A 16,141-nucleotide genomic window follows, 5' to 3' on the forward strand; every position below is an offset into this window, starting at 1 on the left:
TCCCAGGACAAGCAGGGTGCATATAAGCTTTAACCTACCTCGAGAATATTCTCGAGAAAACCACTAAGAACGCGTTCTAGAATGTCCTCGCTCCGTCCAATTTGTTCGCCAAATATCATTAAATGGGCGATTTCGCGCCATATCTGGAAACCTTCCCTTTTCCAACCACTTTCTGGTAACCCTAACACAGCTTTGCGGGGAAGCTATCTCACCGCAAATGGGCATTTCCCAATAATATTATGTTTCAAAAGCTTAATAACAGTGGAGAACTCTTTTCTTTTAATAAAGCAATGTAATTATTGACGACATAATTGAGTTTCAAGAGAGCTCGCTCCTGTCAGGAACCTTGACACTGTGTTTCTGAAAATCAGTTCTTAAGTTCTATATTCACGAACACTCTTAAGTACAAGCACTAGTGGTTTCACCAAAAGTAGGTTCTTATTGACAATTCACACAAAAGAACTTGTATGAGATAAAATTCATATATTTGAGAAATTAGTGAATTTCAAAATATTTTACTTACAAGTGGCCATTCGGAATTCCTTCCATGATAGTCGTGTATGATGAAATACGTCTTGAAGTTATGGCAGAAACCACTCTGTCTCACATTCCAAGAAGAGAAGTTTGCATTCATTATATATTGCGGAATATCTTTATTTATTTCGCTAAAAAATCGGAATTTTGTATCAATATATTTTCTACTCTGTGGTTTTACGCTGTAGTATCTTTCTAATATGGGATAATTGAATGGATAATCGGTATCAAATGTTCCCAACTCTCCCATATCAACAACACTTCTTTTCTTTATTGCATGTCGAGTAGAAGTGGCTAAAAAAGGAAAGTACATGAACAAAAGCTTAAAACCTTAGAGAAAACATTGTTGTTTGTATTTAATTTTATAATGAAATTTATTAGCCTCAGAAACTCTAAACTATCATTTATGGCTTCGAAATATTAAAAGTATGATATCCAAGAAACGTATGAAGTAAATGGAGCAAGTAAGGCTTTATTTAGAATTTCTTAAAGCATTTTACATGCAACTCATTATTGCTATTTTAGTTTTCTTCGCAGACTTTAATACCATTTAATATGAATCTGCATTTTTGTCTTCGATATTTAAAGCAAAATTTGATGCACCCTTAATATTTCCTTCTCAAGATCTCACTCTACTTTACTTAAATATCCTCATACGTAAGGGAATATTGAGCATAACATTTGTTGACCTAAGTATAAAAATATTGAATAACTTCAAAACATTTGTACAAACTTGTACAAAATAAAAAGGTAATTTTGGTAATTTAAATGTTGGAAATATTACACAATGTAAAAGACATATTTCATCATTAAACCTTAAATGGATCCTGAATAACATATATCATTATAATAAAAGTATTAATGTATTGCTAAGCTTCCGAAACAGACTTAATGTTCTTATTGAAATTAAAAGAGCCTTTTCTCGTGTTTTTACGTGATTATTTATTTCCTAGACGTACTTGTGATGCGCCTACTTTGTACAATACGCAAAGCCTCAATGCCCATATCTTAGAAACATGAAAGCATGTTTTAGAAATTACAATTTGTGGCACAAAATTTTTATAAAAATGGTATTATTTTTCGGAAGAAAGCCACTCACATGCATTAAATATGCTCTTTTCATATTACGTGATGCTAAGGTAAGCATATGATAAGGACTAAGATCAAATTTTAAAATTTTCAAAACGTTTTCTTTGAAAATCGTTTAGATGCTTAATATTAGTATCCATTGTTCATTTATTATTTTGATTGATCCTTTAATACTTTTTAAACTGTATTTCCACGAATTTTAATCTTATTGGTCATTGTCTCTGTTACTGTGTTAAAAATGGTATAGTTGGATAATTTTCCTATTTCTTACACTCAACTGTGGTTAGAAGTTTCATAAAATGTGTCATTTAGTTATCAATTTTAAACTAATTAATTGATGTCATATATCACTTAAATTTTTCCCTATTATCTCGTGTAAATATTAACACAATTGTCTAAAACAGTCTTTGAAAGGGCATTAAAAATAAATTCAGTACAATCATTAATATAATTTTTACTTAATTTTCGGGTCGTGGTATTTGTATTGTAAAAGATTACATTCATTGATACAGACATATACTTCTAAATATAAAAATGTTTTAAGTGGCGCTAATACTTGTGTTTTTATATTTCTATGATTAAACAATTAATTTTGCAAACACTGCGGACTCTAACTTTTTGCATAATAACTCGTCCTTTGTATTTAGTGAATATTTATTTATATTTACTACGAAAAAATGAAACGCAAAAGGTTCTCGAAAGACAAAAATTAACCGATATATTTAACTTCAAAATTTGGATTTTTTAACGTCAGTTCCGGTTTATCTTGAAAGGTGGTTAAATTGAATGCGATTTTTAATATAATTTTTACTTAGTTTTCAGGCATTTTATGTTGCAAAATAGTGACCATCTAGTTTTTTATCACTATTTTTGGGTATCTGAAGTTTTTAACCTTAGAGGTTAAAAACTTCAGATATGTCCCTCAATTATTTTTTATTATCAGTACAGATTAACGTAGCAGGTGTTTAACGTATTTTTAGTTGTAATTCAGTGCAGTTAGCCTGTATATTTTCAATATTTTGTTGTTTTGGTTCACAACCTCCGGTTGTTGTTGGTGTTGTTGTTGTCTAGTCCATGAATTTCAAAGAAGAAGCCCTGCCAGAGCCTCAGGGAGGCTGGGCTTCTATTCCCACCTCAAGTTTGAGGGACAGCACCCCGGGGTAAAACCCCCGCTTTTGGGGCAGAATGAAGTGAAACGAAATGATGTTGGTGGAATGAAGTGACTTTGTTGCTAAAGGAGTCATAAATGCAAATGACTTTGCACACTTATGCAGCTAAAGAAGCTGAATTTTGTACATCTGCAGCTGAAGAATAAAGTTCTATATTTAAACATTCGAAAATAGTCCTGCAAATTTATGAATATTACGCTGATTCTTGTTGCTTTAACTCCTCCAGTAATCATCAACTATAGTTTTGGAAGGCTCACATGATCGCTACTAAGATCTGCCACATAATGCGAAGAGACAGTGGTTAGGAGTACTAGAAAATATTGGCGTGTAGAAGAGTGGTTGTAACTTATTTGGAAAAGAATTGGTAGGGAGACTGGATAAGACAAAAAATTTCATTTGAGTTGTCACTGATTTCACCTGATTTAACACCTTTAGATTTTTGCCTATTAAGGTATGATAACGGATGCCGTGTATTTCAAAAAACTAGTCAGAATGCCGTACCTTATTCAAAAAATATAAAGCTTAATTCACAAGATCAACATCAACTAGCCAAGCGCTGCTCGAGCAATGTTTCGCCATTCTATTAAGTTACGTAACCGTCAATGGCTACCATTTCGTGTACTTCTTGTAGTTTCTTGTAGTTATAGAGCTTGGAAGGTAAACTGTATTCATCTAGTGATATACGAATGAAACTTATTTCAGAGTTTTCATCTGTTAAAGGATGTAGACATATTTTTAGCGGACTCCGTATGGAACTTAATGAACACGTACTTTACGCACAGAAAGAAAAGTTATGATTTTCTTATAATTTATGTAAAATGTAACATGAAAATATATGTAAATAACAGTAATTTTTACAAACTTTTCTTCCCGTAATTTGAAGTGTAAAACTCATGGATTCTGTACAAAGGCCGTTTGTAAATTGTGTATATTTTTCAGCTTATATGATTGCTTTTAGCCGGTGATCAATTCAAAATGGTAAAATCCGACATCTTTAAAACAAAATACCTAAAAAAATGTATTATTTTACAATATTTGGCTAACCCACTTAAGTCTACTAGTAGCCAAATGATAAAACTACTAACACTAATAGTTCAACTCAAGCTAAATTCCGTAGAATGGGCTAGCTTTGAGTTTTCGCGATGCTCTTGATCTTAATGTTAACCTGTTCCGTTAACAAATTTCTCAACAAAGGCATTCCCTGAAGTTGATATCTCTCGAGTGCTTTGCCATGATTTAAATATTTCTAATCCGAATCCTATTAATTAATTACACCATAACAATGAGCACATAAACTATAGGGTGGGGTGAGAAAGGAAAAAAAAATTTTTTTTTTTCAACTTTTATAATTTCCTCACCCAACAAATGATACGGTGAAAAAACAAAGTAAACAATTCTCTGCCATCTAGGTGTCGAACTTCGTATGTTCGTTCCTTGACTTGATTCGACTACGTATGAATCCATACCTTGCTTCTGTTCCATAACCCCTGTGTTACCAATTACACTTTTGTCACCATTCTCATATGTCTCCCTGCTACTTGAGAATGGCAAGGGAGCTTTCTTATTTCAAACAGAAAAAAGTCTCTAATCTCCGTCGCTGAGATTTAAAACTCAGCGATGGTGCTTTCAAGAGATTGTTCCAGCGAATCATCTGGAAATACTTCTCTGCTTTGAAATTTAATTTTAGGAGCACAAATTATCGCATTTCCCTCTTCCAGTCAGTTTTTCTTGCTTTCAGTATTCTTCTCAGGCGAAGTTTACGAATATTTGCTTGTTCATTTTCTAGTACCGCCAACAAGATGTTTCCAGATTGAGCAAAATAAAAATTCCTCTGAATAACTTCGTAAACAATTGCTTTAACATTTTCTAGCAAGAATGAAATTTTCTTGACTATTTCGTGAACATTTCGTTGCTCTCGGGATTTTCTTTATTTCAAACCAGGATAGCACGTTAACTTTTATAACATATTCGGCTAAAATCATCAAGTCGTCTGTTGGTTAGGCAGTTGATATATAAAGGCGAAGAATTCTGTTGGTTGTAGTGAGCCATCTTGATTAGCCCTCTTCCCAGGACTCCTGTTTGCTAGGTCTGAAGGGCACTTCCCCGAGAATACTGCCTTAGAAATATAGAGGAGGTATTTTTGTTTAGAACTGGGGTCATTTTCGTCAATTTCGGATAGATCAACTGGAACAGGGACATAACCTGTCACGGGACGAGTTTCACATGTTCAGAAGATTCAGCTTATAAGGAATCATTCATTCCATTTTTGTTAAAATGCCACTGTAGAAAATATTAGGTTGAGTTAGTTTAAATTTTTTTATATGGCAAAGTATATGAGGGCTATCAGGCCAAATATAGGTATAATTTCGTCAAGAACTTTCTAAGGGAAAGTGGCTTGTTTTCACTATAAACACGAGGAAAACAACGAGAAAAATAATACAGCCAACCAGTTCATCTGGGTTCAAACTACCAGTAAAAAACTATTTTAACTGCTAGTTCAATCAGGGATCAAAGACGATACGGCTTTTGAGAGAGAGAGGCTTGAAAAGGCAACTACACTATTAGTGGAATTCGAGCTTATAAAACTTCCAGCCACCAACTGGACTTTTAAAACTACTTTCACCACAAAAGCGGGCATCGTGAATGCTACAATTCGTAACACAAATGTATACCGTAATAAATAGAGAAAATTAACATGACTGTTGTAAATTTATATAATTTTTAACAAAAATGTGCGCATGGCCTTGAAATAATATATATGAAAATCACATATAAAATATCAGCCCAAGCCCTTGATATAGAGTAAAGTATATTTCGTTCCTGATACAGTTTGCGTAAATTCTAAAATAAAAAATGTGCGTAAATATGAAATAATTTTAGTCATTTTCCCATAATGTTATGCGAATATCATTTGTAACCTGCATGCAGTTTTAAAATATAATCAGAATGATAAAATCAGACATATTTAAGAACAGAATATCTAAGAGTTATTTTTCGCTTTGTTATGCTTGCTTTACTGACATGCATCCTAAACTCTCTGGAGGAAGACATTATGTATACCGTATATGAGCTAAGTGGCGGAGTGTAAAATGCAGAATGAAGTGTTTGAGAAGCAAATTCTGTAGACTAATCGAAGGCATTTAATCCAAGTAAAATATTTTATGCAATGGCAAATATTTAGCTTGATATTTATACGTTTTGTAAACCCTTGACTTTTTTTTCTGATAGAATATAGTTGGAATTTATATAAGCATACTAAATTGCTGTTGTCTAATGGAAATGATTTATACGAAACAACTTAAGAAGAATACGTCTTAAAATTTAATATTTTGTTGCACTTAATTCAAAAGAAAATTCTCATAATACCTGCTAGAGGATCTTCAATTACTTCTCCTGTAATAGCAGCTACAATAGTTAACAAAATTCCCGTTACAAACTGAGCCATCTGTGTAGAGTTGGGTCTGTTGAAAGGTTTGAATGGAGATGAAATAACGGACTTTTTACAAGCCTAATACCATTCAACTGATACTTGACACAAGGGAATGGATCTCGGATTGTTCATATCTGTCCCTAAACATCATTCATAATTTAACAAGTAGAACAAAAACATGAAAAATTGTCACTAGCAGCAGTTAGTGTTTTCCTTCGAATGAAAAGAGTAACATGTGGTGTAATGCTACGTTTCAATAACAATAAAATTATTTCTGCTATGGAAAGGAAAAAAAAGAGGGATAAATTGTGCAAAAATGCATTAAAATATGAAAACATATCACTTTCTATCAGAGGCAAATCTCTGAACAATTGCAGCAATAAACCAGTGACAGGCAAGTGGCTAAATTTAGATTTCACCGCGGTAGGGAGTTTTATTGTTGCTTACAAATGACTCGTTATACAAGGATGATTTGTTAAATAACGATAAATATGGTAATCAAAGAAAAAAATGCTCTGCACATTGTCTAGGAAGTGAAATAATAATGGACATATAATGGCGTAACATGCCTTATGAAATTAGTTTGCAGAGTCATTAGGTTATTTTAACGCTGGAGACGTGAATGTCATTTTTCAGGAATCTTTTTAAAATTAACTATTTTGTTTATTACATTTAAAACGACTTTGAATGTCTTAAAATCTGATTTTCTTAAAAACAATTACGATACATTTAAAAATACTTTTGTTGGGAATGTGCTGTTTACAACATTATTACGCTAATAATAGATAGATAGATAGATAGGTTTTTCGTGATTCATTCCTGTTTAGCTTCATACATCGCATTTTATCAGCAAATAGTTTAGTATCGGATTCAAAATATTTAAATCGATATAGAATGTAATGAATCGTACATTTTTATTTCATATATTCACCGTATTTGCTTTTAGGAACAATTTTTTTAATTGTGTTAACTAGAGACTACTTTGTTACTAAAATATTAAACTTGTTAAACTGAACAAGAAGCATTTTGTTTCAATATGAAACACATTAGCTTTTTGTTTCAAACAATTATCTAAATCCCTGTGAGCAAAATGTTGAAAAGTTCTAAATTTCATAAAAGGTTTTATGACATATTTTGTAAATACAAATTGTAATATGAATTATTGCTCTTGAATAATGACTTTTATACTTCTTATCACCATGCTTAAATATCAAAATTGTTTGCAAAACTTATTCATAATTAAAATTCAATATGTGGATACCCTAACAATTACTTTCAGCCTTCTGACTTATATAAAGACCATAAATATTATTAAGCGCATCAAAATAACTAAAAATGAATTGCCTTGAGTTGTAAACAATAATTTTACACGAATATTTCAAGCAATTCCTTTATTTTTCCAAGCAATAAGGAGGAGTTTCTTTCGTCCTCAGATAGAATTTAGCAGATTTGTCTTTTCCCAATCCATATCCTCTTTGGTCTGCATAATAACCCATTTTTACGCACATCCCTGGGTTGCATGACACACATGCGCCTTCTGTATAACCTTCCCACGAGTAGCACTGCAGAGATAAGAATTTGCAATCTGGATCCTCTACGCTGGCAATGTAATACTCATAGGATCTTCCGTGGCTGCAGGATAAATCATTGATTTTCTCTTCCACTACAAAAAAACAATAAAAGCATAGAAATATATTTAAAATGTTACATAAATGATCTTAAATTAACAGGTAATTAAAGAAGTTATAGTTTACCTGACCACACATTTTTTAGCCTTTAAAAGTAACATTTTATCTGAAAAATTCTGCTGAGGATAGCTGTAAAATATTATTTATTTTCGAACTTCTAACGAATGTGATTGCTGTAGTACACATTGATACCCAAGGTTCCCTGTTTGAATTTGAAATGTTTCGCAATCAGTGGAGAACTGACGATCTTTAAGCCTAACAACTGGCTACGTTTTTCAAACTGGTTTAAAAAAATAGGGCTAAGCCTAGTCACATAAAATGAAAGTTATCAAATGGAAGACGACTGGATTGCTTTCTGCCTAATCTTAAGCTCAATGTTATCACTTAAAATTAGATATTTAATCTATCTAGATAATACAGTAAATTACTGTATGAAGCTCATAATGTCTAGACGAAGTATAACAAAAATTTATAAAACTTGGCAGGACTTTGAAATTTTAAGAAATCGAAAGCAATACTCCTCATCAAATATAGTAACTTTATTTATATATTTAACTGCCTATTTATATAGATTTAACAATATTTTTCATCACTATGTATTTGTAAATACACAGAATAGTTTGGACGTTTTTGTGCGTTGTTTTCTTTCAACTACTTTATTGCTTTATCTGAAACACTTCTTCGATTTTCACTAAATTCACAATGTACACTTTGAAGTACAAAAAGAGGGAAACGCAATTTGTATGCTGAAATGTAACTACATGCATTTAAATTGATAAAGAATTTTCTCCCTCCTTTCTGCGTACCTTTGTGATATAACGCAGCACACTCGATGAGTATTCGAGAGGTCCAGGTTCGAGTCCCGCCAAAGACATTGTTCATTTTTGATGTTTTCTGGTTTAAAATAACCAAACAACTCTACAGATTGAGAAATTTTCAATGGGGAAACGAAGAATTTGAAAACTTCTTGAAAAGTTTTGGCAACATACCGTATGTTTACGAATACCACGCGCAGGATTTTTTGATTATTTTAATCGGAAAAATCAAACTTCACGGCTTATGCGAAACAAAGCGATATATGCCAGGTAAACGCAAGATGGTTGTCATATATTATTTCCTTTTGAAGCTATTGTATCCCCAGAAAATATAACGTTACATGATGCTATTGTACCCTCTCAAATAATAAATCCTGGCTAGGGGGGATTTGTAGAGGATATACCGCCACTAACAGCCATTAGATGTATGCATTAATCACCTATTTAAAGCAGCACTGAGAAGAATATAGAAGGAGTGAATGGCCGCTGGAAATCACGCACTTACCCCGACTGGTCACATCAAGAAGCCCGGAATAACTCGAATCTGTGAATGGATCAAAGCCGTCTGGGATAGAAATTCACAAGAGCTTGTTGTTAAGAGCTTTAAAATGGGCGAAATATCAAATAATGTGGATCGAAGTGAGGATTGTGTAGTGTGGGATGATGAGGAAGAAGAGAATACCGGCAGCTCAAAAATCATCAGTAATAGCAGTGTAAAAGGCGAGGAAGATTGACAATTTATAAATTATGTTTCCAGATTAAAAAAGTGGAAAAAGAGCCACGGTGTGGTAAATTATCTAGCTTTGCTAGATTACCGGTAAATTTTAAAAGATCACTCTGAAAATGCAATGATTATTGCCAACTGAACTATTGTTTAATGAATAAAATTTCATAGAGAATACTTAGATTAGTAATTTTTACTTTCTGTCGTAAAATTAAATTCTGATAGCCGACTTATTCCTTCCCCTTAAAATGCATGTGTTGCTACTTACGTAACCAGGAATTGCAAAGGCTGTAGGTGTAAACTAAGATTTCAGTGGGCTTGATGAAAGTATGGGCGCCATATTCGAGGACATTTTTTTTCTCTTTTGGTGCATCGAAAAAAATAGGGCGCGCTTCTTATTCGGTGGCGCGTCGTATTTGTGAATATGCGGTATTTAAATTCTTGAAATTTGTAAAACTGAGTTGCATCCTAAAATATTTCAGAATAATTTCCACTTTTTTATTGTTTATATTCGGATGTACTTCATATTACCTTTCTTATTATAGCAAACAACATCGATTGCTTTTCTATTACATTTGCAGACTATGCTTTGAAGAAATATCAAATATAGTCAGTGCATAGGTAGTAAATTGCTTTTAATTCTCTCAGCTTTACCTAAAATTAATTTAATAATCTTAATTTACTTTCACATTCAGACTTGCGTTTGGTACACAAACTGTAACTATTATCAGTTTTTGAACGTACTATTTTTATTAAATTCAGTATATGTCCCTAATATAAAATATATTACTGTTTCGATCATTTATTCATTTTACTTCATATATGTCGCACATTTAGTCTGACATCAATTTACAAATTTTATCGATAAACTATATCATTTATACCTTTTCACCTAGTTGGTATAGCGTTAGGAAACGCTACTGCGGTACTGAAGGGACCGGGTTTAAATCCCGAAGAAGGTATGGTTGTAACTGTCCGTCCCTTCATAGGAGGCAACGGTGGCCTCAGCAACTATCAGGTGCCTCAGCAATAAAATGGCCGCCATTTCTGGCACTTAGGAGTGTCCAATGCTAAATAGGTAAGTGCCGCCAATGTATTAAAAAAAATATCATTTATACCATGCGCGTCTGAAATATGATACACTGTTATACAATGAGGGTATTTTTAGAATTCCCTAAATTTTGACCAATTTTTAAACATCGTATATTAACTTTTGTATTTAAACTTATTAAATTAGTTCATATTGACTAAAACAATATATATTTGGCTTAAAAGTCTATGCCAAAGCTCAGGCAGCCAAAGCAGAGGGAGCAAAATGTTCATATTTATGAAAAAAACTAATAAAAGGGGCTTTTATGAAAATGAAATCAATTTTTATTTCCAATTTTGTTGCTCAAAAAACGTGGATAAATATTTCGTTTTACCAAAAGAAAAAAGAAAACATTTATAACTAAAAATGACACTCAGTATAGTATACAATCTTTGTTTATATAGAATTAAAATATAATAAAATTTAACTTTCAATAAGCAGTTAAAGTTCGTAATATATCCTTTTCTTTATAAATTTCACAAAGCGTCTTTTCCGTACATATGACTACTTCTGATGTGTCGTTAGTGCTAAATTTTTCCATTTTCCCCTAAACACAGCTTTCATCATATCCTTTGAACCCGTATTGTTTATCAAATTCTGCATTCAGGTAATATCACAAATGCTTGGTTGGATTCAATTTAGACACTTAGAAGTTTGCATAAACTCTGCTGAAATGAGGAGGCTGATGGCCCGAAATAGTTCTCAACTTTCCAACAGCTTGTACAGATATTAGGTATTTTTGGAAGTAAGCAAGATGAAAAAGGAACACGTCTTCGCCGGGAATCGAACCAGGGACCTCTGGAATACGCGCCCAGCGTGCAGACCACCACACCACAAAGGCATGCTAGGAAGGCAGGAGCAATACCTTATATATCCCCTTTTTAAAGGGCGACTGGGGTTTTTCAGGGACCCCAATCGTCAAATCCTGGGTGTGGAGATTCATCATCCACCACTCTTTTAATTCTGGCGCCACTGTAGAGACATTAGGTATTTTTGGAAGCAGGCAAGATGAAAAATGAACACGCCTTTCCCGGGAATCGAACCACGGGCCTCTGGAATACGCGCCCAGCGTGCAGACCACCACAGCACGAAGGCATGCTAGGATGGCTATAGAAATACCTTATACGCTTAACCCTTCCCGATGCTGACGCGATAGCCAGCCGGAGACCTACCTCCCAATCAATCAAGAAGAATTCCATTCCTGCCCTAAATTGTAACCGTGTCATTTCCACTAGCCAGATTAAGGCCAAAACGTTTCAAAGGAATGACGATATCCTCTGAGGGCCAGCGAAATTATAATAGCTGTCTTCACTGTAATGATATCCAACTTTCTCCAGACCATCTCTTCGATTGTCCTGCTATTTTGGCCAAGCTCTTTAGTATAGATATAACTCCCTCGCACCAAATCCTCTATTCGTCGAAGATTATTAATGTTGCTGCGGCTGTTCTAGATCGATCCTATTTGACTCATCGCACAAGACAACAACAGAAGTCTCCATGCATTATATTACAGCTAGAATGTTATACTTTCAGTATAAATTTTTGTATCTTTACTATAGGGAAATAATAAACATCACACTGTTGGAAGTTATATCGTAGTTCACCCTGAGCTTATCTGTATCCTACGTTATATTTCGCTTTAAACTGCTTAAGTAATCAATTTTGCTCAGCATAAACTTAATATATTTCAGCTCTTCCATGCCACTATTTCCCATATAAACGTAGAATATTATGCTAATGTTAACCTGTTTTATGACGCGTGTTAGATTTGCTTTCTACTGCAATGTGGATTTTCTAGATCTTTTTGAACCATTTCCTTTCAAAATTCCCTCGATAACAAACTTCATTTAACAGGTAACTACTGCGTTTTGCTTTAATTAAATTAATGAACTCAAAAGGTTAGCATTTCATTTCATAGTTTTTCTCTTATTTTCAACTGGCAACAAAAATGTTTTGAATATAATTTTTGGGCTCCACTACTGAAAGTAACTGTTTAATGGTGTAGAGTCATTAGGCTATTTTGAAGCAAGAGACATGGAAAATGAGCAACGCCCTCGCCGAGACTCGAACCTGGACCTCTCGAATACGCGCCGAGTGTGCTAACACCACAAAGGCGTGGTGGAAGAAAGGAAAAAATACCTTACGTGAACTATTCGAGGGAGACCCAATCCGCCTTGTCCCAGCGGGACCTTACGTATTCTCACTTTTAAAGGGCGAATGGAGATTAGGAGAATCGCCAATTTCTGGTTGTGAAGAATCATCATCCACCACCTTTTAGTTCGTGCGCCACTACAGAATGATTTCTATTTTTGAAGCAGGAGAACATCCAATGGTCAGTGCCCTTGCCGGCATTCGAAACTGGACCTCTCGAATACGCGTCGAGTGTTCTAACCGTTACATCACTAAGGCATGCTGGAAGGAGGGAGAAAATATCTTACAATATATGAGGAAATGATTTTTCTTCAGATAAACTGCAATCCTAAATAACATTGGATTTGTAAATAATGATTTACATTGAAATAAGAGTCATTTATTTCAAACACAGGTTGAAGATTCAGCATCTTTAGTAGTATACAGAGACTTCCACAGCAATTTCACGAGTAACTGTTTTTGGATAGTTGAAGGTTGTAGAGTCATTAGATTTTTTGTTTGCCCTCGCCGACACTCGAACTTGAAACTCTCGAATACGCGAGTGTACTACGGTTAAACCATGAAGGCATGCTGGATGGAAAGGGAAAATACCTTACATGCTTCTCTTAAGGACGAGTGGAGGTTAGGGGTGTACAATCGCCAAATGTACGACGAATTATTGTCCACCATCATTTATTAGGGCGCCATTGTAAAGTCATAATTTTTTTAATGCTGAAAACGTGAAAAATGAGCAGTGCTCTCGTCGAAACTCGAACCCTAGACTCCTTGAATACGCTTCAAACAAAGGCATGGCTGGAAGCAGGAAGAAAATACCTTGTAATGTAAACGAATATTTACAGATTAAGAAATGAATCAGTGAAGCTAGGCTTTTCAGATTTAGAAATTTTGATCCCATATTATATTTCGGTAAAAAACGTACGATACTTATATCACGAAAAGTATTTTATGGAAACGAATTACAGGAACTTAATAAATGATTTTTATATATTTAAGACGTTGTTATACTTAGTTAATATTTTTAGAATCCAGATAAAAATTACATATGCTAAGCTCTTTCATATAAATTTTTGAGGCTATAGTTGATGTTAATAATTATTCACTTAGATGAATTAATTTTAAACTGCAGTTTGTAAATATGTGAATTTACAAAACTTTGCATTTAATGAAATAAAATTTAATAGGATTTCTAAACTAAATCAACTTTTGTACGCTGAAATTTTTGTAATTTTTAGGACCGAATTTTCTATTATGGATTGTTTTCCTCCTATGAAATAAAAAAAACTATGGTTGTGCAGTCTTTTTGAAGCATCTCTTACAATAACAAACAACAAAATGAAAAAAAATGTAAATCAGTTGAAACATGCAATCAATGAGAATTTTTTTTCTTGCAAATGAAGGCTTACGGATTAGCCAATGATAGATAGGTAGCTGCAATTCTAACTCTTTATTGCATAAAAATCAGAAAGCACATTATTTCGATATAACCAACTCTGTTGTCTCATAGCAGTTCTAGAATATTTCTAGTATTTTATCCGGAAAAATGGAAATATAAATGATAAAATATTTATTTTATATAACGTGGAAATTAATACGTACATTTCTTGGTTTCAACACATGAATGTTCAGAAATACATAGAAACATAATTTACACTAGACAAAAGGGCTTTTTCATTACCTGGTGGAGCAAGGGTTCCTCTGCTGTAATATTTATATGCCAGACTCCATAAATTAAGGTAACTCGCAGCTTCAAGAATAATTCCACCTGTAGCCTCCGAAGCTGATTTGCACCCGGGTTGATCTTCGCCACCATTGGGGTAAAAATCTACATGTCCTATTGCTTCTTCTAATCCATACCCTAAAGAAGAGAAGGAACAAATGCATTATAATACATTATAATTAAATTTCGATATATTTATAATCAGTGAGTTTCTTGTTTATTTAAAATATCATTTATAACTGCAGAAACACATGAACTAAAAAAGGAAATTATTGTTTTCTAACATTGTGTGTGTTATTTAAGAGTTGGAATCATTACCACGCAAAAGTGAAGACATTATGTAATTTGATTGCATCACAAAGGAAGTGAGTTATTATCTACCTTAAAGTCAGAATTACAAGAAACTTCAAAGAATTAAAAGCCGCAAGCGGCCGAGCAGATAGAACCGCTGAATACTGATAGTTCAACTTCGGTGAAGGGGCTGGCTTCATAATTGTTTTCTTGAGTCGAAATTTTAGTGCCAAATAATCACATGCAAACCTAAGAGAACTAAAAATTTATAATCGTAATTCCTAATGAACATTTTGACAATTAGTACAAATATTGCATTAACAGGAAATAACCGAGGTTCGATTTACATATTTCTATTTGCAATTCATTAACTGGACCTGTCGTGGACAAACCCTTTTTCCTAAATAAACACATATCATAGCTACAAAATTAATTATTTTTAATGCATATTCCTACGTTCCCCAATAACGTATCAAAGTCACCATATGCAAATAAAAGTTTTATCTTAAACTTCTGAATAATATTTAATACATTAAACAATCTTAACCTTTCCCTTTACCAAAACGCCGTTCCTACAGAGTGCCCTAGATCTCATTAGGGAAAGCGAAAAAATTTCATTGTAATTAAAACATACATGGAAAGTGAAAGAATCCTATTCTTTACCATTTAACTCGTAATTAAGCCCATATTTTGCCGACCCGTTTACTGTCAAGGAATCCGCAGTTAACTGTCCACAAAACCCCTGAGACCAGAAATACTACATAAGAATTTCATAGTTTTTCTCAGTAGCCATTCTTCCCCGAAACGCTATCGACGAAAGCATCCCTCTCTTATAAGAGATAACTCTAGTATGCTCTTATATAATATAATAAGTTGAACTACGAAAATAGATTTTCTTCTACTCTTTCGCTATTTAAGGCGCTATTATTATTTTATTCGCTATTTAAGGCGACGTTTAGATTGTATTATTTGGAAAATGGCAAAGCTATCTGCCTAAGGATAGGGATGCCTTTGTGGTTGATTTTCAAGGTATATCTTGTACATCATATCGTCCATGTTACACGTGGTTAAAACCATGTTTACAAACACATGAAAGAGCTTAGCATATGTAATTAGTTATCTGGATTCTAAAAACATTAGCTAGGTCTTAATATATAAAAATCATAGCTAGTCTTATAGCTAGGTCTTAAAAGTATAGCTAGGTGTTAAATATTTAAAAATCATTTATGCAACAAACAATTTCTCTGGGGCTTGTACCAGGGCGAACTAATAGGATGCAGTGGTCTTACCACTTAGTAAGCTTTAGAGCTGTTTTTAACCGTATTTTTATGGTATTACGTTCAACTTTTCAATACTGTTTCGTATGTTTTCTACATTGTTTTTATAATAAGACGTAGAGGAAAAATTTGAAAGCTATTTTCACACTACTACACTTCTGGAACG

General features: G+C 33.4%; 2 protein-coding genes across 2 annotated transcripts in view; both read right to left on the reverse strand.

Moving 5' to 3' along the window:
* The window catches only part of LOC118187122 (pancreatic triacylglycerol lipase-like), a 28,278-nt gene extending 20,823 nt beyond the window's left edge, over window positions 1–7,455 (reverse strand). The window contains exon 1 of the mRNA XM_035357319.2: window positions 6,159–7,455. The gene's annotated coding sequence lies outside the window, so the exon portion shown is untranslated. The remainder of the gene's footprint in view (window positions 1–6,158) is intronic.
* Window positions 7,456–7,598: 143 nt separating this feature from the next.
* The window catches only part of LOC118187121 (pancreatic triacylglycerol lipase-like), a 30,990-nt gene continuing 22,447 nt past the window's right edge, over window positions 7,599–16,141 (reverse strand). The window contains exons 6-7 of the mRNA XM_035357317.2: window positions 14,366–14,545; window positions 7,599–7,885 (exon numbers count right to left, since the gene is read on the reverse strand). Of these exons, the coding sequence (XP_035213208.2) occupies window positions 7,614–7,885; window positions 14,366–14,545 (452 nt within the window). The 3' untranslated portion in view covers window positions 7,599–7,613. The remainder of the gene's footprint in view (window positions 7,886–14,365; window positions 14,546–16,141) is intronic.

Source organism: Stegodyphus dumicola, chromosome 2 (assembly GCF_044657685.1).
Source record: "Stegodyphus dumicola isolate Sdum_Otavi_A_Nest chromosome 2, ASM4465768v1".
NCBI lineage: Eukaryota > Metazoa > Arthropoda > Arachnida > Araneae > Eresidae > Stegodyphus > Stegodyphus dumicola.